The 26,637-nt window shown below is 33.5% G+C and overlaps 1 protein-coding gene across 1 annotated transcript in view; it reads left to right on the forward strand.

Moving 5' to 3' along the window:
* LOC129747563 (paxillin-like) overlaps window positions 1–25,832 on the forward strand; it is a 76,394-nt gene extending 50,562 nt beyond the window's left edge. The window contains exons 7-9 of the mRNA XM_055741844.1: window positions 18,520–18,927; window positions 19,192–19,422; window positions 25,175–25,832. Coding sequence (XP_055597819.1) covers window positions 18,520–18,927; window positions 19,192–19,422; window positions 25,175–25,267 — 732 coding nt within the window. The 3' untranslated portion in view covers window positions 25,268–25,832. The remainder of the gene's footprint in view (window positions 1–18,519; window positions 18,928–19,191; window positions 19,423–25,174) is intronic.
* Window positions 25,833–26,637: the final 805 nt, after the last annotated feature.

Here is a 26,637-nt window from a genome sequence, read left to right on the forward strand (position 1 = left end):
TAGTCCTATTCCATGGGAAATTTGGATCCATTTCTTAGAAAAGTTGTTGAACTATCCAAAAAAATGTATGGGAGCCTCCATCCTCCCTTCCTGAACCCCCAATGGATACATGGAGAGGTTTCAAATAATCGTTTAACTATTTCTCGTATCACATGCTCTTCCATGCCAGATGTTGGTTCCATTTGTTTGATTAGTTCTCAAGTTATGCAACAAAATTGTAAAAGAGCTCATTCCCTTTTCTTACTTTTCCAATGGAAAGAAGGAGTGGTACCAGGCATTGATCGAAACCTCTCATGTTCTCAAATTCTCTTCCATGCCAAATTTGATTCCATTTGCTCGAATTATTCTTGAGATATGAAATAAAAATTGTATGGGAGCCCGACTCCTTCCTTCAAACCAAATGGAAGAAGAGAGGAGTCTCAAATAATAAAAAAAAATATTTGTCGAATTCCATTTGTTGTATAGTTTTCGAGTTATGCAATAAAACATACAGGAGCCCCCTTTCCTCTTCCTATCTACCCACTGGAAGAGGAGAGGGATACCAAAGATTCAGGGAAACATTTATTGTTCATCCCTAATTCACACTTGACTGTCAATATGACACTATTGGAAGTTTGGCGGCTTGTAATTTTTTTCGGGTGCATATAAATAATACGATTTCTTCGAGGACCCTCAATGAATTCTTGAAATCTTTAATTTTGCATCATTACTTTTTTATGGACGCACCCTGAAAGCCCAGAGAAAAAACTCCCTAATCAGACCTTGAGTGTCAATTTGACAACACTCCTTGCTCAAAACCGCTATATCTCTCTTGCTTCTCCATAGATTTCTACAAAATTTATAGTTTTGAAAACCTCGTATCTAATGTAACTCAAATGTGAATTTCAGACCTTATTCACTTACAACACTTCAGTTTTCCGTTATTCAAAGCCTAAGAAATAAAATCCGAAAAAACATGCTTCTGAAAAAAATATTGTAGATCAGCTACGGAATGCTCAAGAAAATTTTGCTTAGTGTCCAAGAGAGCTGAAGTTAGAAGTTATACGTTCACATACGCAAATATTAATATTTATAACAATATTAAGAACATGACCACAAAAAATGTAAAATCGTACGAAAACAGACGAAAACGTCCGCGTAAATTTTCTGAATGATGTGAAAAGTACGGTTTTTACACCACTTTTTTACATTTTTTTTTATTGGTCTTGATGTTAAAAAGGTTCAAAAAAATATTTCCATATGTGCAACGTACAGCTTTTAACTTCAGTTTGTTGGACACTGAGTGAAATTTTTCTTGAGAATTCTGTAGCTGATCTACTGTTTTTTCCGGAGCATGTTTTTCGTATTTTTGTAAGACTTTGAATAGCGGTGAAATGGTTAGTAACGGAATAACGGAAGTATTGTAGCCGAATATCGTCTGAAAATCATATTTGAGTTGCATTATGTTAGGCTTGCCAGATACTTTCAGAAAAAGCGGGACATTTCACGAAAAAAGCGGGATATTTAAGAAACTCTTCAAAATGCTTAATTATATAACCAAATTTATACGTATACCATCAGCTAAAGTTGTTCACTAAGGTTTTTTTTTTCAACGTTGATTGATTTAACTCAGTTTTTCTCATATGACTACTATTCACATGGTTTTTTTTGTCATATGCACCGTTATTTTTCACAGTTCTCACGAATAAACACGTTTTTTTTTTTTTGTGATGGTCCCTAGGCCCATTTGGGTCCTTCCTCCACCCCATACGCTTCTTTTGAAGTGGGAGGGACATTTTATCCTTAGGATAATTATATTTTACATGTATTTGCTTTTTCTGTACGACTTATTCGTCTTACTCCCGCGTATGTCCATCACCGTACAATTCTCTAACTGAATCTTCGTCAGATTTCCATCACTTTCATTGTATGATCCTTGTCAGGATTAGTCATATTTTCAAACAGTCTGTTTTATGTATTGTATAGCCATTTTCTTAAAAGTGTTTATGTTCACACTATCTTTGATGCTCGTCGGTAGATTGTTGAACATTTTCAATCCGTTGTAGAAAAGAGAGCGTTTGCTCATCTCTTTTTTAATATTCGGCAGTCTGAAGTCTTGTGCTCTTCTAGTGTTGTAGCTGTGAATGTCAATTCCGTATTGCAGGCCGTCCATTAAATAGTATGGTAAAATTCCATTTTCCATCTTATAAATAAACATTAAGCTGTTATATGCTATTCTCTGTTTCACTGACAACCATTGAAGAATGTCGAGCATTAAAAAACTGGGAGTGTATCGATTACATCGTATCACTACTCTCATAATTTTATTTTGTATTCTTTGCAATCGATTTGTTTGTGTGTCAGATGCATGCAGCAATATTGTAGCGCAATAATCGAAGTGTGGCATGATCACGGATTTCACATAAATTACTTTTGACCAGAAAGTCATATAGCGGCTGATTCGGCAAAGTATGCCATATTTCATGGCTATTTTCTTGATTGTATAGTCAATATGTGCTACGAAATTCAGCTTCTCATCAACTTGTATTCCCAAATATTTGACCTGACGCACTCTTTCGATGGCACAACCATCAATCAGCAAGTTTGGGCAGACTCTTATTGGACGATTACCAATAACCATCCAGCTGGTTTTACTAAGATTCAGACACAATTTTTTATGTTTTAAAAACTCAGAAATATTTTTCCAATCGGAATTTGCTTCTTGAATAACAAGCTCTAAGTCATCACCACTCCAGTAGGAGACTGAATCATCTGCAAACAGTTTGAGACGACCATGACGTAGACAGTTTTTCATGTCATTGATGTACAATATGCAGTGTTCGGCACAAAAACGCTAATCCGCTATTCGCTAGTAAGTCCGCTAAGTTTTCGTTAGCGATTTAATTTTGCCGCTAAGTTTTGATTGATTTAGCGATTTCAAAAGTTCCGTTATTTTTTGGTTCCGCTAATTGAAGACCGCTAACTCCCATGTATTTGTATCAAGCTCTCGAATTATTATTGATAGGATAAACTTGCTTTCATTAATCAATTTAAGGTGACATTTTACATCACTTTGATTGCTTAATTAGATTCATTTTAGGATCGCGTACTCGAGTTAGAGAAAAGATGAATTTAGTGTTATTTTTCTCTTTTTTAGCAACATTTACAGAAGAAGATAATACCTTTAAACCAGGCATGTCAAACTCGTTTAAGTGTGCGGGCCGCATTAAAAATTTTCTATGACGTAGAGGGCCGCAGCCAAAATCAGTTTGAAAACATAACATATTAGTTTCGCGGAGATTCGATACAATAAAATGGAATATGTATAGTTATAAGTAAACTTGGAATGAAATTTTGCGTTAAATTTTTATGTAAGCTTTTAATGTTTAACATTCTTATATTATAATGCTTTATATCTATTGTCCTGATCAGGTTGAAGCTTATTTGTCACTGACACTTTCATTATTGATGATAAATTTTTATCAGATACCTAATCTCGAACGATGAGGAGTTTTTGTAGCTTTCATTATGGAAAAAAAACTGCTCAATAGATAGCTACCTACTTGCAAACATAGCAAGAATTCTGGCAACAAATTTCCGTAACTCAACGTAGCTTTCAGGCAAATAGCTGTAAAATTTTGGTACAGCCACTTCAATGTATTTCGCTTTTAATAATCAATCGCACTGCAGCTCTATCAACTCAAGTTGCTAATTATCAGCAGCATTTTTTGGAGCAAACGGAAATGGAAATACAAACAACGAAAATTCTTGCTCGTATGAATTAAAGTCACGAAAACGGCTTTTGAATGCATCTAGTAACGATTCTAGGTGTAGTACGTATTTACCAAATGATGCAGCCTCATTTGATCTTTTCAGTTCTTGACACGTAGAGAAGTGCACGAGGTTTTCTTTGGAAATTTTGTTGATCCATAACCGTAACTTTGCTTGAAAGTTTTTTACATCATCACAAGCAGTTATGATATTTTTTTCTTTTCCATGAAGCTTTAAGTTCAAAGCTTGCAGGTGGCCAGTGAGATCAACGTCAAATGCCAAATCCGGAACCCAGTCGTCTGCTTGAAAATGTCCAACAGGTTCACCTTTCATTTCTAAAAATAATATTATTTTCCCTCGTAGCAAAAAAAATGTTTTTAATATTTTGTGGCAGGAAAGCCAGCGTTCTTCTGTGTAGTAGAGAATTTTGTGAAAATTTAAGACGGGGCTACGCGGGCCGCATTGACCAAGGCCGAGGGCCGCATGCGGCCCGCAAACCCCCAGTTTGACATGCCTGCTTTAAACAATACTATTTTATACATCTTTTCATCAGCATTTGTTTTCAAGTGGCTGAGATATTTACTTTTCACAATGCAGTTTTTTAGAGATTTGCAGATCACTTCATATAAAAATAAGATGAAATCATCATTGAAGCCTTCGTTTTAAGTTCAAAGAGGAATTGTATAAATGTTTGACGTTTGACAATGCTCCTGCAAGTTTGAAAAAGGAGAAAACAAGTTGAAGATATTTAATGAAGATAGTATAAAATATTGCCAAAAACAACAAAATGGAATGCATTGTACAAAATATTGTTGGCGTCAAAATTGCATACTATCAACACAAAACCGATTAATCCAGTAAATTTTTAACCAAAATTTAAATTAATAAAAAAGATATACCTAAAGCTCCCATCTTCCACATTCTGTTCTTTAGCTCTTGTAATGGTTCGAAAACTCGTTTGTTTTTATTTGTAGAATTCAGAGATTTGTTAAAATTTCTATCTTTGATAGTTTTGGTTTTGCTCATATAATTTACGAAAATTCGACCAATTCATCTTATTATATACTTGAAATTTTATTTTTTTCCCCTTGGACAGTTGTAAAAATCGAAGGGGGGAAGAGCGTGACTAACGAAGAATTTGATATTTGTTCCGGCCTTAATGATGGTCAGCAGTTAGCGATTAGCGTTTTAAGCTTAAAGCGATAAGTTTTTCAACACATTTAGCGTATTTAATTAGCGATCGCTAACTTCCCATGAGTTAGCGATTTATTTAGCGGCGCTAATTTTTCAATTAGCGATGCCGAACACTGACAATATGAATAGCAAAGGACCCAGAACACTTCCTTGGGGGACACCTAGACTATTTTCTCTGTATCGCGAATACGACTATCCATATTTTGTTCTTTGCATTCTGTTATTCAAGTAGTCCTTAAACCAGTTCAGTACCGTTCCGTTGATACCTATTTTTTCCAAAACGTTTACCAACTTAAACCGATCAATCGTTTCAAAATCTCTCTTGAAATCCAGAAACACTGAAACTGTGTAACTACCGTTTTCAATATTGATCTTCCAATTTCGAAGTATCAAATTCACTGCTGTCTCCGTTGAATGCTGCTTTCTGAATCCAGATGGCTCTTCAATCAATATTTCTTCTGACTCAATAAAGTGTAGAAATTGCTTCTTAACTGCTAACTCCAGCACCTTTTCTTGTATTTCCAACATGTTTATCGGGCGATATAATTTAGCTTCTCTCGCATTTTTCTCTTTTTGAATAGGAACAACAGTCGAATGCTTCCATGTAGAAGGTATTATTCCTAATGCTAGACTCGTATTTATAATTTCTGTCAGGTGACTAGTTAGTACCGGTAGAGAATCTTTAAAAACTTTCAAAGAAACGTTGTCGATACCAGCCGTGGATTTCATATTTTTACGATATCGTCAAATTCTTGAGAACTTACTGTTTCAAATGAGCTGAAACTTCTACCATTGCTGATAATATGATCCACGAAGACGTTACAACTTGCCGGAATACTGTCATGGATTTCCATGACGCTATCAATGAAAAAGTCATTAAACTTTTCTGCAATCTCAAATTCATCCGTGATTTCAACTCCGTCAAACGAAACTGAATCTTCTCTCGCAGCATTTGGACTTACTAGTCGTTTTATCGTTTTCCATAGCAGTTTTCCGTTATTTTGATTTCTTTCCAGCTCGTCTTGAATTGACCGATTTTTTGGCTGTTTTATTTGACGCGAGTATTCATTCCTTACCAGTTTATATTTTAGCCAACTTCTTTCGCATTTTTTTCTTAGAAATTTTCTATAAAGATTGTCTCTTTGGTTTTTCATTTGTTGTGGTATGAGCCTACTTGGTTGAATGATTCAACTGAATCAAAGCAATCGAAAGATTCCTTTTAATTCAACCACGGTAAATGAAAAGTTCATATACCAGTATTTTGATAGCAACTTACTACCTTCTTCAGTGAACGTTTTCGATTGATGAGTGTGTATCGTTTCCCTCCCTTATATTGTTCGGGTTAGGTAAGCTACTACTAGGTAGCAAAAACCTCCGAATGCTCGGCAGTTGTGCCGTTGTCTGTTTTTTGGGTCTACCTACCATATTCTGGGTGTTTTCTGGTAGTGCTAAATTATTTTCTACCCGTTTTTGGGCATTGTCAGGTAAATTGTTGTATTTCTTTTTACCTAAGAATTTTTGCTTAAGGCTATTGGAGTACCATTTAGTACTCAAACCAGTACCATTTAGTACCGGTTTTGTCTCAATCTTTTTTTGTAACATAAGTGCATTTACACTATCTTTCAATAATAAGTCGAAACGTCTTACAAACTCATTAAAGTCTGCGCATCTCAAGGTTGGTATCCCTGCGTCCAAAAGCTGACGAAATACATTTTCGTTATATCGGCTCCAATCCTTCACCGTGTAATGGTATCCGGACACCCATTAATTAGGTCCAAATCCAGCAAAAATATTCACTGACTCATGGTCTGAAACGCGAAAATCTGGAATGATAACTGCTTCAGCTCTGTCCACATTAGTGAAAACAAGATCAATTCTAGTACTGCTGGTTGCAGTTATTCGAGTGTCTTCTGTAACAATTTGTCGGAACCCGTATGCCTCCATAACACGTTTTAAGTCTCTGCATTCTGCTTCTTTATTGAAGTTGATATTGAAATCGCCACAAAAAATGTTATCGATTTCATCAACTACAATATCACATAGCCATAGATTCTCGAGAATATCCATAAACCTAGCGCCACTAGTGCTAGGTGAATGGTAAATTCCACCAACGATAAAACTTTTCTTATCATTTCTTAATTTTAATGCCAGAATCCAGTTCATATCAAGATAGGCATTCATTAAAATATCTATCTTAAATACGTTCTTCACAAAAATAGTAACACCGCCAGTATGCTTCGAATGAGAAAAACAATTGATCATGGTGTAGTCTTTAACATCGAATGCGATACAATCTACTTCTACAGTTAGATGAGTTTCAACTAAAACTACAACGATAGGCTTAAGTTCATTTATTGCAATGGCAATTTCATCAAAATTATTCAATAAACCACATACATTGAGATACAAAATCTCTGAGGTTGTTTGCTATTTACCGTAATCTATATACTTTTTTGCATTTGTAAGTTTTCGTTTGTATAATTCACACTCGTAGCTCCAAGCCGAATGACAAATATCTAGCTTCTCAACGTCTGAATTTGCAGTACGATTGAAATTAAAACAATTTATGCACTTTTCGTATTGAGCCGTACATTTATTAGTTTCATGGGTTTCTGCACACTTTGCACAACAAATGTGTTCTTTGCAGTGTTCAGCCTTATGTCCAAAATTCCAACACTTGTAACATCTTAAGACACTTACTGCTTCAAAGATTTTACATCTTTCCCATCCCACATTGATTTTGCCACGTTTTATCAAAGTTGTGAACGTTTCTGCATCAACTTCAATGGTAGCAATCATTGGGTTATGTTTCCATTTTAAATTTTTCTCGATTTTGAGTACTCTGATTTCTGATTCTGTCAAATTATTTTGTTTTTTCAACAAGTTTATGAAATCCAGATCTTTGTAATTTTCTATTTCTTCAAATCCTACTATTTTCAGCTTATGCTTAGTAAGCTGTTTTATTTCAATACTGTATTTCTTACCAAAAACTTTCTGAGCGTGGCTCATAAAATCGAGAGCCTTTTGATTAGTCCAACATCTGACTAGAACCTCTCCTGTAGCTTCAATGTAACGAACAGTTTTTACCCCTAATGCCACTGGGTCTAAGGACGACCTCAACTCCTTGCGAGTAACTTCGATGTTCTGTTCGCTGAGAGGTTTCAAACGAACAGTTTCTTCTAATTTCGTTAACGAATTATTTGAGCTTCTACCATCTCTTTTTACGGTCTCATTTTTAACCGATTCAATCTTCTTTGTGCAGACTGGTTCACTAACTTTCTTATTAGCGGAACTTCGCGCAACATTTGATCTCACAACATTAGAATAGGAAACTGTTGCAACTTTTTCGTTTTCATTCAGCTTACGTTTTTTTGAGTTTGAACGCAAGTGATATCGAACTTCATCCTTTCTGATATTAGATTCTGATCTAGCAATTGCTTTGATTTCTTCCCGCGCAATTTCTTGAATCTGTTTTTTAAACTCATTCGGAATAATAATTTTTTTTATTAAGATTATCAATTTTAGCATCAACATCTTTAATAAATTTCATTAAATTGTTTAAACTTTCGTCACACTCTGAATTGTTCAAACAGCCGTCACAAACAAAAACGGCGTTTTTAATTTTTCTCAAAACATCATAGTTTGAACACACTGCGTGTGGCAAACATCTGATGTGGAAAGCTTTTTTGCATATAACAAAACAGAGAACTTGTTCCTCTGTCGCTGAGATTCCCCCGTCGCATCGAGAACACAGCGTGGCACTCACTCTCTTGCATTCATCCATACTCACGCATACATTCACTTACACTCCTATTGGAACGGTTTGAAGCCGCTTCTCCACAACACACCAACGACGATCGGTAATGATCGTATGAACACAAACGCAACACAAAATAACAGATAGGAAAAAAAGAATATTTATCGGCGGTAAGAGAAAAAATTTCAATTCTTATATGTAAACGCCGGTTCTCATATCGCGTATCTGATATCGCGTATCTCATATCTGATAAGAGCCGATTGGATCGGAAGCAAGCGAGGAGGAAGCCAGAGAAACAACAACTCTTATTCGCGATGGAACATTCTGAATTTATATTCTCTCTGTACACTAATTACTGAATTCACTTCTTCTTATCCTTCTTGTTCCTCCTCGAGTGGCCTCGGAGAAGGCAAAGATACCGTCACTTCAAGATAAAGAAGTGGGCTTTGCTGCGAACATTAATTCTTCTATACGGACTTTCGATGTTCGCAACGCCACCTTAAGAGTTGGGGCAACAAGATTCATGCATCTAGCCATGGTAACCAATGTGTGTCTTGGAAAAACAAATCTGCTTTAAAAGTATATTTGTTGGAAGTGAGTACTTCAGAGCCATCTACAATGCTTTAAATGGTAAAAATATATTTTGGTTGACCTTTTGGACGAATTATCAACCATATATTGCCATTCGGAAAAAAATGATTTGAATTTGAATTAAACCGAAACTCTGCTTTTCTAATTTTACTCTGTTCGAGAAGAAAATCATCTATTGAATGCTCAATTGGGATTTTTTTTGTTCATAAAAACAAGTATGTTGAAATTGATACCAACAGTGCGAATACGAACAACGGTTGCTTTGATAATTTTGTATGTTATTTGACGTTGAAGTTGTTGAATACTCAAACCATTGACCCCCATGGAGGGTGTACAAGCTATTTTAGTCGCCTGTTATGATACCCCTGCTCAGAAGGGAGCAGCACTGAGCGTATAGAAAGAATTTTCGATAAGTTACATGGGTCTGGAGAAGGTCACTGATGGCTGGCTCGCCTACTCTTTCTTCTTCTCCGATTGCTCTGCTGGATCGATGTCGCCGCGGTGGTGGTTGAACAAAGACTGGATGATGCAACGCGTTTTTATACCATTGTCCGGTCGGCTGGCGCTCGCTGATTGGCCTGCGCTCATCTCGCGTTCTTCTCCTCCGCTCTCTTCTCAGTCCGTTTGTCAGACTGAACAGCGGGATATTCAACAAAAAAGCGAGACATGGCAGATGACAACCCTACATTATGAGGTTTTCAAAACTATTAATTTTGTAAAAATCGGTTGAAAAACAGTTGAGATCGGTTTTAGTCATGAGTGTCAAAAAGATACTACTCCAGTAACTAAAACGGGTACAAATTTCAGGGACGGATGAGGGTCAATACATAAACTTTTAGCTTTCGTAGCAATTCAACACTTTTAAAAAGTCTAGTTGGATTCACGGCTGAAACAACGTCGTGATTGATTCCGCTAGCTTTTCTTTCCTGGTCACAGTTCTACATTCTGCTATCAAATGCTTGACAGTAAGAATTTCTTACCAGTACTGCATAAAGATGTTCCAGTCTTCCATGGGGGTGATGGTGTTTTCGAAGGTTCGCAAAACTATTGAACTCCAGACTCCAAGATTCGATTTTTAAAAAGTAGAAGTGATCATAAAATATCAAATCTGAAAAATATCAAGAATAATTTATGTTTACTGTCTACAAAAAATACTGTAGACTTTATCAATTATGTTATTGAGACAGCATATTTCAATTTAGTAAAGGTATTGTCGAGTATGCTTGAAAAATTGATTAACGCAAAAATTTATTACCTGTAGCAAGCTTATCCCGTCCTTCGATACGGACTTATTTATACTCCAACTGGAATATTAGACCCTAAGTAATTGTCCTCTGGCTGATGGCTGGCCACTAGACCCGGACTGGTCCTTTTTCGCTGGCTGCTGGAGCACTTGCTAACCGCGAGTCTAATAAACTTTAGAATACCCCTCTCACTAACTCGTTATTTCCGTATCCTGGCGTATCTGGGCCCTGTTAAACCTGTTAAAAAAGCAGGTTTCAGTGGTGGAATAGAGTTATCTTCATTCAACTTTCTTCAGTCTAGTCCTTAAATTACAATTTATCACACTGGCGATAGATATTTATCATTCTCACACTGAAGTGATGTATTCATTCTCGTGTGATATTCTGAGCTAACCACTCAGAATAACTGGCTACACTGCTGAGTTACCACGATCCTAGTTTGAGTTGTTTCAGTTAAGCGTGTGGTTTGAGTTAAGTTAAGAGTTGAGTTAAGATTATGAATCCTTTAAATCCTTAATTCTAAAAATCGTTTCTTATCGTATCTTATCGTTGATAGATACTCTAGAGAATAAAGAAGTTTTTTGTAAACAAACTCAATATCAAGTTCAAAATACTTCATCACCGCGGCCCATTTGAGCCAATGACTGTTTCTTACTTTCATCATTCTCAACAGTAACATCAACATCAGGTCATTCCGAGATCGATGTCGATGCTTCGATTTTTCTTTATTTTTCTGCAATTTGGTACTGTTACGGCCGGATTTCCAACAGGATAGCACCGGCAGCGCGCCGTGTGCAATCCCGAAATCTTTCACTCGATCATCACCAACTACGAAGGCAGGCCAGTTCAAAACAGCACAAGATTAACGGAGCTGACATGTACACATGTAGTAGAGAGAGGAAACGTGGGGTTTATGACCATCCCTGTCTGACTGCTGTCCGACTGGCCATCCACCCAACCACCCACCCACCCAGCGAGAAAACGCACGAGGAACAAACGCGCGCCAAACAATTCACTCGTCTGTCGGATTCATTGAGCGTGGACGTCGGCTCGAGCGACGTCCGTTTGGGAAAACACCCTCCTACACCACAAGGACCCACTAGACAAAATAGGTTCAATAAGTTTGGCGTTTTAAGTGATATTTTAATGTTTTATTTAATCGCATTCTCAATTCGGCTTCATGATCATCAACACATAGAAAAATCATGTAGATCATTAGAAATTTGTAAAAATATTCAGCAATTCAAACAGTAAGAGGATACCGTGTATGGCGACCGTCAAAATTGGTATCGGTCATGTAGGAGGTGTTTCAAAAACGTTTGATCATGCAAGATTCGATATAATACATCTATCGTTACGACAAGTTTCAATGATATCTTATAATTTTGATATCAGGAAGCGAGTGTTGGATTGTGTTTTCCTATATGTTAATTTGAGGTCAAACACCGCTTATGTCAACATTTGGTAATTTTTACTTCTCGTTTCAAGATCACCCTTGCCTTGGTGGAGGTGTTAGATAATATTAACCATCGCAGCTCAAACGTTATTTTGGCGAGTTTGTTGATTTTGCGTTATTTTCGTTTCCACCCACATGGCGCGAACATTCGTCGGGAATGCGTGGACCAGAAAATTGCATTAAATCACCACTTCAGAAATATGTTCCAATGCGAAGAGCGAACTGGTCAGTTGTTGCCAAGGTGCAAATGTGTCGAAGTCAGCAAATGCATTTGCTGCATAAATTGGAAAAATTGATACATACTTTTGCACCGAATGATACTTTGTGGCAAAAGTACGCCTCCTTCCAGGTGATGAGAGTGGTCGGTTTCCCGCCAATTTTGTTTTCTACTGTCGCCACCTGGGGGGACTTCCGTTGAAACGTTTCCCTCCACAATGTGGCCTCATTTAGCGATGTCAAAAACGCTCTACTTAAAATTCAATCATCGGGTTCGGTAGTGTTTATTTGCACACGTCCATTAAGAATAGCAAAGATCAGAGTCGATGCCAACCATTTCTCACAGTGGGTGGGTGGTGAAAATTTGAACTTTCCTATAATTGAGTACTGGAATTCGGAATTTGAAGGTTGGGAGTCAAAACCATTTGGATAATAATGGAATTCATCTGACCTGATGAAGCAACCTAGCAAACCCATTTTAACCCACAGTACCCCAATTGAAGCGAACCTTTTTTTCGTTTGACACATATTTTCACTGGCAACAAATCTCAATGAAATTTCGTTTGCCGCTTGAGTGCATAAGGTATATTGCCCCATACCTAATTTTCCCTTAAATAAAAAGGTACCCACCTAGTAGGGCGGCAATGGATGCGGATTTGCCCAAAAACTGACCTGGGAAAATTTTCAGCTCAATTGGACTTGATTTGGAGGGCCCTAAAGTTTCGATTTTCGGTTCGCAAAAATCATCAAAGAAGGGACGAACGAAAATCGGAAAAATCAAAATTTAAATTTTTATGAAACGCTGAGATCTGGTGATATTTTGGAAAGAAAAAAAAAATATATCAACAATGAATCGATTCCCAATTTTTTTTCTAAATAACACCAGATCTCAACGTTTCAGAATTCTAAGTCGAAAATGAATGAAATTTTGATTTTGCCGATTTCCTTTGGTTTGCTCTTTTATGATTTTTGAAGGTCGAAACATTGAGCTGAATTGAGCTGAAATTTTACACAGTTCGGTTTTGGGGCCAATGTACAAAATGTATATGGTCAGTTTGCTAAATTCGACATGACCCATTTGGCTACCACTCTTACGAACAACTATCCAATTTTACAAAATGGTCGACAAATATCTAACTCATTGTATGAAACCGATCCATACACGCTCCTTTTTACAAACTCAATATTTAGTTATTTTGGTTCAAAACAGAACCTTAGTGACATTTCCCAACTTTGAGTTCGATTGGGCAATCTTAAAACTAAGTTCTAATAGGCATACTCAAAGCTAAGCTCGCCAGCCGAACTCTATTTTTTTTTATTCGATTGCCTTTTTATTTTATTGGAAAAAAAGGAAGGCTACAAGTTGGCGAAAGTTAGAATTTAGCGTTCATAGAATCGAACTATGTTTTGAACCTCGGTCAAATTGAATTTTGAGTTTGAAAAAAGAAGCGTGTAGAATAAGCTTGCCAGATTGCCCGGGTTTATCCGGATTTGCCCGGATATTCAATTAAAAAAATTAGATAAGGTCCGGACCGGCCCTGTTGCCCGGATTTAATTGAAAAGCCCGGGTTTTCCAGTATTTATTCAACTTATTCGCCAAATCGAACAAAAAAAAGCCTTTTTTTTGTTATTTATGTTTCCAAAACGAACCCAAAAAATATCATCAAAGGTTTTACGGAAGCCTAAAATACTATATAAAATCTGCTGATGCGTTTTGATAAAAAAAATCTTTTTTTCATTTTTTTTTCTTGATTTTTTGTTGAGTGATTCTTAAGTTTTGACCAAATTTGAACGGATTTTTGGTCGAAAGTTTTGAAATCGAAAGCGCGGATTTTTGCCAGTTCAAAATGGGACCGGGAAAAAACCTGGATTTGAAACAAAACCGGGAAAATTATGTATCTATTGGTTATTTTTATCTCATACATAAATCTATCAAATCCTAAAATTCATTAATTTCATCATGACGAAACGTTTTCTCACAAACTTTACAATCCTAGTCGTATATTTCAGAATTTTAAACCATTCGGGTAGAGGAGTAAATGTCGGGATAATATATTCATGAGTAAAATACAAGGAACTGTCGAGAATTTAGTAAAAAGAATAGAATAGAAGAGTAGAATAGTCGTATATTTCAGAATTTTAAACCATTCGGGTAGAGGAGTAAATGTCGGGATAATATATTCATGAGTAAAATACAAGGAACTGTCGAGAATTTAGTGAAAAGAATAGATTTTTTGAATTAGCGCATACATTTGTCTAGCAAAGATTCGTCGTAGAAAAATTCCTCGACCATAAACTATTTCTTAGTTCACGCATATTGTGTACTGTAGTGAACGTTAAAAAGTTTTTAAAGTGAATAAGTCTTGGTAGTTGAATTATATAGCATAAATATTTAAAGATTATGTATCGTTGTGAACTTTTTTTACGAATATCTGAAAAAATAATTTTTTTTCTTCAGAAAAACACGTTATGTTAAAACGAAATTTGGAAAAACAAGCAGAAATCTAACAAACACATTTAAACTGAGGAAGTTATTTTGAAGAGTCCGACAAAAATATCGAATTACTTCGGTGAAAAAAAAACGAATGTTAATAGAACTTTAAAAGGAGATATGCATTAAGTTATTCATCCTAACTCCGTCAACTAATTTTCTGCTTTTTTTACAAAGATCTTAGGATCAAAGGTTGTTTAAAATAAATTGAACAATGAGAATTTTTTTTACGTGACTTTACTTATTTTTAGCTGTTTTAATTGAGCTTACAGTACCTTTATTGAAGTTAAAGAATAATCATAATCATAATCATACTTCAAGTTTTTTTTTATTTGATTCATAAAATATTTAAATAAAAAAAATTCTAAAAAGAATTTCTTTATTAGTGTTATATACACACTACACAATTGCCAAAAACTATCAAAACATAAGTTAAAAAATCAAACATCAAATTTCTGTCAAACGACATAACCTTGAGTAGGTACTAATCTATTTGGTTTCGAAAATATTTTCTTCAAATTTAGCTCAGTTTTAACTTTTGAAAATCGGGTATTTTCCCACGAGAGAAAAATATCGGAAACAAAAAAAATACAATAAGATGCCACCATTTTATGTGGTTAATTGATAAACGCACAGAAGGCAGAAAGTTTAACAAGATACCACGTTTTTGTATGATTCTTGAATAAATTTTTCATGTTAACCTGTAGCATTCCAAATAGATAAATAGAATAAAAACATACATTTTTGAGATAGGACTGAAATTTCGGCCTTAGAATTCAGATAAATTTACCAGAATTTCGGTAAATAGATTTAGAACTCAGTGCATTGTTAAAAAAAACATCAAGTTATCCAATAAAAAACATGATGCAGTATTCAATATAAGAACTGAAATAGGATTGCCTAGCATGAATATTGTTACGGAACCTGTTTTAGAATTTAAGATGAAAAATATTAAAATATCAATCAGTAGCCAAGCTATAAATTAAAACTTGAGTTCCTATTCCGAAAATAAAATAAGCGTCAGAAATTAAAATTAAAATTTGAATAATGAATCCAAATTAAGTTGATTTATGGATCGGTTATTCAATACGAAATTTTCTCATGCAAATAATAAAAATATAGCTTTTTCTCTTATAACAAACAAAGATGGTGTGAAAGACTGAAAAGAAGGTAACAATTTTCGATAGAGGTTAGCACAACTGGAATTATTTTCTTACCGTATTACTATCACTGTATTTTGAATAACCTTTGAGTTTCAAGATCGAACTTAAAAAAAAAAGTCTGGACTGGACACTCAATTTCGTTTGATGGATAATTTTTCAAACAGTACGCAATATCGATTCCAGAGTGCGTATCGATCGATTTGAAGAAATTCTTTCCCAGTAAGAAAGTGCCACCCAACTTAAAAAAAGACGATAAAATCGGGCTAACCAGGTACATTTTTCCTACAGGGCATTTTTATCGGAAAAAATGGAAGGTTGCACCTTCTGTCGGTATTGCGAGCCCGAAAAATTTGACGAAAAACATTAGCCAGAAATTGGTAGAATTTTTGTTCTAAGTGTCCTGTTAGTGTGATCAGTGCTTTCACGTTACACTTGCATAAAAATGTCTTCATTTCTGGTCAAAAAACCTGATAAACATTTTTATTTGCGCATTTTGAAACAGGGAAAACCATAAAATCTCAATCGGAAAAACCGTGAATTTGAAAATGGAAACTTTCTGGCCACCCTGTAAAAGCCATGGAAGAAATGTGGGCAAAAATGCGAGAATTTCTTGAAAAATCAAAATTTTTTATAGATCAGCGTATACCCTTTAGTGCTCAGAAGTGTTCGAGCTCTAAAATATATTGAGATTATTTTTTTGTGAATTTACTTATTTCGACATTTATGAATTTACAGATTTTTGACAAGCATCAAAAGCACGGAGAACTTATCTCTCATATGTTTGAAAAAATTGTTTTCACAGTTAAATTCAATTTTTAACATTCGAAAGTCAGGAATTCAAAAGATGATGCGGGGAAAAAAGATAAATTCAAAATGCGTGGCCACCATGTTACATGGTTAATTTATAAAATGCACAAAAGATAGAACGAGATATCAAATGTTTGTGTGATTCTTTTATAAATTTTGTGCCTTTACTGTTTATCGCTTTCCTTATTGATTAAAAAACTTTTAAAATACAGATCGTTGAAATGTATGAGCTACGAATAAAATTAAAAAATTATCACAATAAAATAGTGAATTTGAAAAAAAAAATCAAGCCTTAGACTAATTTTTGAAATTCAGAAACCAGAGCTCATTATTTAAATCCGGTGTACGAAAAAGTAATTTTAATTGGAACATCATTGTTTTAATTCAATGAAAAAAGGGTTGACAAAAGTATAAATAAAATCAGAGTTTTGCAGCAGATGTAGATTGAGATATAAAGAATCGATTGGTATATGTACTTAACCGATTTTGGCACCTCATCTCTTTGATTTTCAGGGCCTCAATTTTGTTCTTTGCCCTTTGCTTCCAAACCTGCTTAAACTATTTTTTGTAGAAATCCCAAAAAACATCACCGTTATCAGAATATCCTTACGTTAAACCTTAAAAAAAGTCTTATTTTGGTTTAAAAAAACTGTGATGATCATATTCATGTTATTCCAAACTGGGAAGATTATAAAATCTTGATAAAAAAAACCAGGAATTCGAAAATGGAAACTCGCTGGCCATCCTAGGATGGAAATACATTTTGTCAAGTGAAAACTCATTGATATTATTTGATTCAACTCATCAGTCCTCTTTTTAGATAATCTAGATTTACTCTTTCTGTTGTTGCGTTATAAAATTTTCTTTTACTTACTTACTTATAGATTTGATTTCAACAATATTCCTTCGAATTGAGAGTTAAATACACTACCTATGATCCACGATCGACTCTGAAATAACCTGCCTTTTAAAACCTGAAAACTCTGACACGGTAAAATTTTCCTTCGATTCCAAGAAACAAATTTGAAAAAGCAAGCGATTCAGGATACAAAACAGTGTCGGCATCCGGTTCAAAGAAATCTAAAATGGGTCCAACAGATTTTTAACATTTCTTCATTATTTTCTGGTAGTCAGAAATTGTGACCATTTTTCGTCATAAATTTGTTCAATTCATAAGATCAAATGCCAATAAGCTGAATATTCTTAACAGTTATTGTAGCTAGAACCATTTTCCACACCCAACTCATTTCCATTAGTAAATAATCGCGACTGTCGGTGAAATTAAGCACTAATTATTATTGTTCTACTGGCGAGCGACTCGCGAATTTAGCAGTGGGGGGTTAGTGAATGGTTGTCCAAAGATGCAACCATCCTTCCTTCTTTTATTTTTATTTTTCCAGAAGGGTTGTTTGCGAACTGTAGTATCATCACGCACAGCCATTGTGATTCTCCTCCATCACCGCCATCATCATTAATGATGATGATGATGATGATGATGATGCTGATGGTGGCGTAGTTCGTCCTATGACTGCGCTTAGTTAGTAGTTGCTCGCGATTTACAGATACACACGCGCGTTTTTGACTTCTAACTGGTGGTGGATGGAAGCACGGCTAAAGGCCAGGAATAAAATTCATAACCACTGCCGGGCCAGTCAGTTCAATTTGAATCGGCGTCGCAGCAAGACATTTTTTCTCTGCTCTTGATTCGAACGAGGATATTCGCGATTAATTTTCTGCATCCCCACCCTTCTTCGATCGGATCTGCACAGTTGCATTTTGTTAGGATATTCGATTTTGATTGATGGATTAAGTTGAGCGTTATTTTTTCTTGTTTGTTCGTTTCGTTACAGATCACATCCGGATCGCATCAGAATCAGCTGGTTACGGATTACGCCAAGCCGAATCAAGGCGTATCGCACTATCAAACTACTTTGACGACCGTAACGACTACGGAACAGCTTGAGCCCGGAAGTGATCAGTTGGATTCTATGCTCGGAAATTTGCAGGCCGACATGAGCCGTCAAGGAGTTAATACGACCCAGAAGGGATGCTGTAATGCATGCGATAAGCCCATCATCGGTCAGGTCATTACGGCCCTCGGAAAAACTTGGCATCCGGAGCATTTTACCTGCAATCATTGCAGCCAGGAGCTGGGAACCCGGAACTTCTTCGAGCGGGACGGAAATCCCTACTGCGAGGCAGATTACCACAATCTGTTCAGCCCACGTTGCGCATATTGCAATGGACCGATCTTGGATGTAAGACTAGGAATTCTAGATTTTAGTGGGCTGGAGCTGCGCTCGAATTTTCTTCTAAAGGAGACGCATGGTTGTTGCTGCATTGCAGCAACCACCATGCGCCTTCATCGGAAAAGAAAGTTCGATGCAACTTCCCCACCAAAAATCGTGGAGCATATTTTTGCGTTTCCATTTTTGGAAGCGTGAAAAATCGTGCGCTGATCAAAAACTTTTCAATTTTCTCCTACGCATCGCGAAAACTCGAAACGGAATATAAAAATCCAGAAATGTGTGACGGCGCTGGAGAAAACCTGGCATACGGAGCACTTCTTCTGTGCCCAGTGCGGCCAACAGTTCGGGGAGGATGGCTTCCACGAGCGGGACGGAAAACCGTACTGCCGCAACGATTACTTCGACATGTTCGCCCCCAAGTGCAACGGGTGCAACCGGGCCATCATGGAGAACTACATCTCGGCCCTCAACAGCCAGTGGCATCCGGATTGTTTCGTTTGCAGGGTGAGTAGAGCACATTTCGTGGAACCGGAAAACGGGGTCTTCCAAAAACAAAACATTCGTCTTGGTTGAGCAGAGAGTCAACTGCAAATATCCGAAAAGAACCGGATTGAAAAGGATCTTTAAAAGTTCTCAAGGATGCACTTCAAAAATTTTAGAGGTCATTTACGAGATCAGTGTTTTGAAATTTTTCTAAGAATTTTAAACTTGTGTAAAATTAGTGCTTTTTGAATAACTGATGAAATGAAAAAAAAAAAACACAATCAATCATTTTCTTGGTGAAGGATGTTGAAAAAAAAAACGGGCTATCAGAGGAGTTCATCTGATTTGAATTGACCATCAAGTGACTAGTGTGGTGTCATTATTTTAATCTGTAACGCAATCAAAACAGCTATTACAAAATTCATCAACATCTGTTACTACTGATAACCTGTTCTTACTGCCAGACTAAGCAACGTTTCAATGTAGAAAAACATTGTAAATCACGTTGATTTCGTTTTTTGTTGGGATTTTAAACCTTCAGATTTATTCATCCTCGAGGTTTATTATGGTTTTTAATAGATAGTTTTAAATTACTTGGAAATTTTTCGTTGGGTCATTTTGTGATGAAAACTCTTTTTCCAATCATTAAAGTGTTGTAAAACATGTTAAAACTTTCCTTTTTTTAAAGAATGTTTAAATAAGTCAAGACAGAAAAAACGTGGTGGTAAGTTTACTTTTCTGTATAATCTTCTTTGGACAACAATTGAATTGATATTTTGTAATCATAACGATGTCGTTTGTTAATTACTACTTTCTACTTTTGCAAAAAAAAATGTTATCTATTTTTAAAATTTGTAGGCTCAAAACAATTTGAACCATTTATTTTGAAAGATATTCAACTTTCATGTTACATTGATTTTTTCTAGGTATCATTCCTTTTCAAATGAGCGAAACAGAAAACATGACAGTTTTTTGATTGAGTTTGAAATTCTGTCTTTTCCCAAGTTATGTTCAAAAGGGATTTTTTACTTTAGATGTTTTGAATATATTATTTACTACATAATCAAATGAAATTTAAACGTTGGATGGTTCTTTTGAAAAATGAATCTCGGTATTGAAATCTAAACAAATTCGCCAGACAAATATTCAAAGTCCAGGGAAATAAGAAAAATCCATGAACAACTGTAAGGGTTAAAAAAACAAATCAAGAAATCTCCGGAAAAGAAATTTTTTATTTGAAAAAAATTAAAAAGTTTCGAGAATTTTAAAAACAACAAAAAAAAACAGATAAAAGTAAATATAGAATCTATTTATTCAAATCGAATCAGCCAATGAAAGGTAACAAAAAAGCTATACAAATTGTGAAAAAAAAACTTAAATGGCAAAAACGGATATGGTGAAAAAAAAAAGAAAAGAATAATTCAAAAATGTTGAAGAAATTAAAATTGAAAATTATTTTTAAAAATCCAAAGATTGGTAAAAGCCAAACATAAAAATATAACAAAAATTTCATATAAACAAAATAAAATCAAACCACAATGAAAACAAATTCAAACATGTAAAATATATGAAAAAACATAAAAAATCAATAAAACATGGAAGTCATGAAAAACATGATTGCAATATAAAGGAACTGGAATATGTTGAACTTAAAAAATAAATTATAAATGGAATATAAGTGAAAAAATATAAAGCAGTAGAAAACTGTTAAAAAGGCAAAATAAAAAAAAAATTATAAAGTTGAAAATTATACAAAATACACAAAAAAAAATTGACATTCAAAGACATTTAATCTGCAAGTGAAGAATGATATAATTTGAATAACCACAAAAAGAGATATAAAATGGAAAAAAAAACCAAAACAATTTAAAAAAGAGACTAAAAAATTGTATTAAAATATTATATGTATTAAAAAATGGAAAAATGACAAAAAAATTGAAAAATGACAAAAAAAAAAATGGAAAAATGGCAATAAAATTTATAAAATGACAAAAAAAAAACGAAAAAATTGGAAAAAATGAAAAAAATGAAAAAATGGACATGGAAATGGAAATGGAAATGGAAAAATAAAAAAAAAATTAAAAAATGGAAAAATGGAAAATTTTTTTATAAAAATAAAAGAAAATGAAAAAAAATGAAAAAAAAAACGAAAAAAAATTTAAAATAAAAAAAAATGGAAAAATTAAAAAAAAAATTACAAAAAAATGGATAATATTTTTGATAATATGCAGAAAATGGAAAAAATTTAAAAAAAATGGAAAAAAATTAAAAAATTGGCAAAAAAATTAAAAAATTGGAAGAAAATTGGAAAAAAAGAAAAAATTGGAAAAAAATGAAAAAATTGGAAAAAAAATGAAAAAATTGGGAAAAATGAAAAAAATGGAAAAAAATAAAAAAAAAATGGAGAAAAATAAAAGAATTGGAAAAAATGAAAAAAAGGGAAAAAATTGAATAAATGAAAAAAATTTAAAAAAATGGAAATAATAAAAAACAATAAAAAAAATGGGAAAAATAAAAAAAATGGGAAAAATAAAAAAAATGGGAAAAATAAAAAAAATGGGAAAAATAAAAAAAATGGGAAAAATAAAAAAATGGGAAAAATAAAAAAAAAATGGGAAAAATTAAAAAAATAGGAAAAATTAAAAAAAAATGAGGAAAAAAATGGGAGAAACAAAAAAAATGAGAAAAATAAAAAAATGGGAAAAATAAAAAAAAAATGGGAAAAATAAAAAAATGGGGAAAATAAAAAAAAAACGGAAAAAATAAAAAAAAATTTGAAAAATAAAAAAAAAATGGAAAAAAATGGAAAAAATAGAAAAAAAATGGAAAAAAATGGAAAATATAAAAAAAATGGGAAAAATTAAAAAAAAGGGAAAAAATTTAAAAAAATGTATACAATAAAAAAATGGAAAAAACAATGGAAAAAATAGAAAAAATGAAAAAAATAAAAAAAATGGAAAAAATAAAAAAAATGGAAAAAATAAAAAAAATGGAAAAAATAAAAAAATGGAAAAAACAAAAAAAATGAAAATAATAAAAAAAATGGAAAGAATAAAAAAATGTAAAAAAAAAGAAAAATTAAAAATAAGGAAAAATAAAAAAAAAATTGAAAAAATAAAAAAAAAATTGAAAAAATAAAAAAAAAATTGAAAAAATAAAAAAAAATGGAAAAAAATAAAAAAAAATACAAAAAAAATAAATAAAAAATAATGGTAAAAAAATTCAAAAAAAAAACGGAAAATATATAAAAAAAATGTAAAAAAAATGAAACAATTAAAAAATAGTGGAAAAAAACATGCAAAAAACAAAAAAACGGAAAAAATAAATAAAAATGGAAAAAATTAAAAAAATGGAAAAATTACAAAAGATGGAAAAAATTAAAAAAAGATGAAAAAAATAAAAAAGATGAAAAAAAAGATGAAAAAAAAGATGAAAAAAAGATGAAAAAAAAAAGATGAAAAAAATAAAAAAAAATGGAAAAAATAAAATAAAAAAAATTATAAAAATAATTGAAAAATAAAAAAAAGGAAAAAATAAAAAAATTAAAAAATTGGAAGATATTCAAAAAAATGGAAAAAAAATAAAAAAGTGGAAAAAATGGAAAAAAATAAAAAAGAAGAAAAAGGAAAAAATTGAAAATAATGGAAAAAAAAAATCAAAAAAATGGAAGAAAAAGAAAAAATAAACAAAATGGAAAAAATAAAAAAAGAATAATGGAAAAAAGGAAAAAATGGAAAAAAATTAAAAAATCAATTGAAATTGAAAATTAAAAAATTTAAAAAATAAAAAAACAATTATAATAAAAATGGAAAAATTAAAAAAAATATGAAAAAATTAAGATTGAAAAAATGGAAAAATATTGCAAAAATGAAAAAGAATTTTGAAAATAAAAAAAAATTAAAAAAAAAGAAAATATTCAAAAGAATTGAAAAAATTAAAAAATGGAAAAAATGGAAAACAAAAAAACTGAAAAAATTAAAAAAAAATTGAATAAAAATTAACACGTTCGTCGCCACGCTCATTTCGGGAGTTTTACTAGCCGGGCTTTAAGAAATTCCGGGAGCGAGAAAAAAAAGAGAATTCCCAGATGTGCAACATGTGGCTAAACTGAGCGGCTAACTAGAGAAAGAGAGCGTCACCCGCTTTTTGATGTGACGGGCCCCCCCAGGAAATACACCCGTCACCCAAATAAGGCTGCCGTGGCGACGAATGTGTTAAACATGGTAAAAAATCGAAAATTAAAAAATAAAAAAAAAAGAAAAGGAAAAAATGAGTTTGTAAAAAAAAAATAAAAAATAAATAAAAAGAATGAAAAAATAAAATAAAATTGAAAGAACAAAAAAATTTGTGGAAAAAATGAAAAAATCAAAAACAAAATTAGAAAAAAAGAAAATTTCGTAAAAAGAAGGAAAAACATGGGAAAACGGAGAAAAATATGGAAGAACGAAAAATATGGAAATAACATGTGTAGAATTTGAAAAAAAAGGGAAAATGGAATAAAAAATAGAAAAGACACAAAGTATGGAAAAATGAAACAATTCATATGAATGAAAAGTAATTAAAAAATGACACGAAGAAAGATAATTAAGAAACAAGAATGAATGTAAAAAAGGGAAGTACAAGAAAAACAGATAAAATTAATTTGAAAATAAATCAATAAAAAGGCCCAAAATAAATAAATGAAGAAAAATCAAAAATAAAAAAATAAAAAGGGAAGTAAAACAAAAAAAAATTAAGAAAAAGGTTAAAAACTGAACAAAATTAAAAACAACAAAAAATAATGGAAAACATCACCATCAGAATAAAAAAAAAATACGAAAACTCGAAAATTCGAAAAAAGAGAAATTAAAATTGGAGATATACAAAAAAGTTTTAAAAATCGAATGCAATCGAAACAATACAGAATAATGAATTGAAACATTAGAAACATTAGAATAAAAATATGTGCACAAATGTGAATTTGATTGAAAAAAAAAAAACTATATTAGAAGAATTTAGAAAGCATAACAATTTAAGTTTCAATTTAACAGCAAAAAAAGTTATAGTAAAATAGTCGGATAATCTGATGGTCATTACATTTTTTATTCTTCAAGTCTTAGGTTTTGAAATCTTATTTCCAACAAATATTTTTGCTTAATTCTTTTTTCATTTATGATCAACCAAATTTATAAAATTACGTCATATATGCCCCTTCAAAACGAAATAAATTCCCAACAGGGCAAGGCAAGCAAATCGAAGTTGCAAACGATCTGCAGCTAATCGATCGATCAGCAGCAGCAAATTTCTCGTTAGCGCTTGGCCGCCGCCTAAAAATCCCAATTGCCGGTTCAACTTCACCGATTTTGCCCGCAATTGGTTAAGGATGATTTATTTTGTTTCGTATATGTACTTTGGTAATTAGATTTTTGCACTCCAATATGCGTATTGGTATATTTTGCAGTAACGCCGACGCCTGGATTTTAGGGTTTTCTGGTTTGCGTTTTTGTGCCGTCAAATCTTTCATCTTTTTGAACAGGCGTTGAACTTGTGTACTTTTTTTTGGTTGTTGAAGTAAATATTTATACTTTGTGAAGTTTGAATCCGAGGGTAGGTCCAAGGTTACTGAGGGGGTGGAACCTTGACCGATGAAGGATGATGTATAGATTTTGATGACCGAAGAACATGTGTGAAAATCGGGTAGGGTTCAATGGAAAATTTTCTGGTTTTTAAGCGTTAACTTAAGTCTATCTATCTGTGTGTCTTGGTCGCGTATAATCTTCCTGCCTATTTATAGGACTGCAAAAAGCCGGTCACTGGCAAGTCGTTCTACTCGATGGAGGGCAAACCTGTCTGTCCGAACTGTGCCGGAGCCGATGATGACGAATAAGCGAGCCGGAGCTGGCAGCTGATGCTGGAAATTTTGTCCCCAAACTGACCTAAACTGTTTTCTCCGATCTTATTTATACAAATGTATGTTATATCGATCTGCAGATGTTTCGGAAGTTCCCCGGGGAAGTTATCGAACACATTCAAAGATGAAAGAATCGTTTTCGCCACCAGACGGCGCACTCTATCTGAAACGCACCTTAAACATAACCTAAAAACAGCTACATTAAATTGAAAGAGTCACGCTGCGCTGCGGGAAAGCGAAAATCCTTAACCCAGTTTCTTGTTGAATGTTGAAGAAAAGCTAAACGTAATACCTGTGTAGCGGAACTTATCACTTACTTGTTACATCACATGTTACCGTAATTTTAACCTATCGTCACGTCTACGTAAATTAAGTGGAAAATCCGTGAGGACGGCAACAGCGTCACATTTAGAACACTTTGAGCGAAGGGCGTGTCGCTGTTTAGGATTGTAGGACAAAAACGTTAAAATTATTCATAAATTATTATAAATCTTAAAGAATTGAAACAGGAAAATAAAATGTTTCAAACTTGTTCTCAAAAGGTTTTGGATATTTTCTTTGCTGACCAAGGCCTTGTTCGAATGATTTAGATTTGCAGTTCAGATCCAAAACTCAGACTAAAATTGATTTTCAAAATTGCGATTGAAAAATTCGAATACGTTAGATCTTTTTAAAATTTTTGACAGGAAGATGTCAATAGATCTTCAATCCTCAACGCCAATCGACACGCCCTTCTCGAATACACACTTAGCTCAAATTAGTCGTCACAAATTACCGACTCAACGACCTACTTACTAAATTACTGCATAAAACGCTCCCACGAAAGAAAAACTGATCCAACTGCCGGTGGGATTGGGAAAGTGGACAAAATCGCGTGCGAGACCCCTGTCCCTTTTTTCCGCCTCACGCGTGGAAAACTGTGAATGACGGCTGGCGTCTCCCCAAAAAAACATGTATGCCACACTCGCTGTCTTCTGTCTTTTCTCTTTCAGGTGTCTTGGACTAACCCGATACAATCCTGATTAATTTAAACAGAACTCCCTTAATTAATTGGTCTTGAGACTCGCCCGACTGACAAGATTAATCCCTTGGACTGTTGAAACCTGAATCGTGGACTTTCGAAATATTTTAACCAATTTTCTTGAAAGAGGATTTTCCACTGAACCGACTCAAAAAAAGATACAGTTGCGAAAAATGAAAACCATTCACCTACTCACTTGCTGCTGCTGTTCGCTTCTATCTTTCAAATGGCTACCCCATAAATTTCAACCCGGAGCGATAAGTGACGGGAGTTAAGTTTCGGCCCGAAGCCGACACCGCGCTATTCACATATAAATTTACAAAAA

This window comes from Uranotaenia lowii, chromosome 2, assembly GCF_029784155.1.
Source record: "Uranotaenia lowii strain MFRU-FL chromosome 2, ASM2978415v1, whole genome shotgun sequence".
Taxonomy (NCBI): Eukaryota; Metazoa; Arthropoda; class Insecta; order Diptera; family Culicidae; genus Uranotaenia; species Uranotaenia lowii.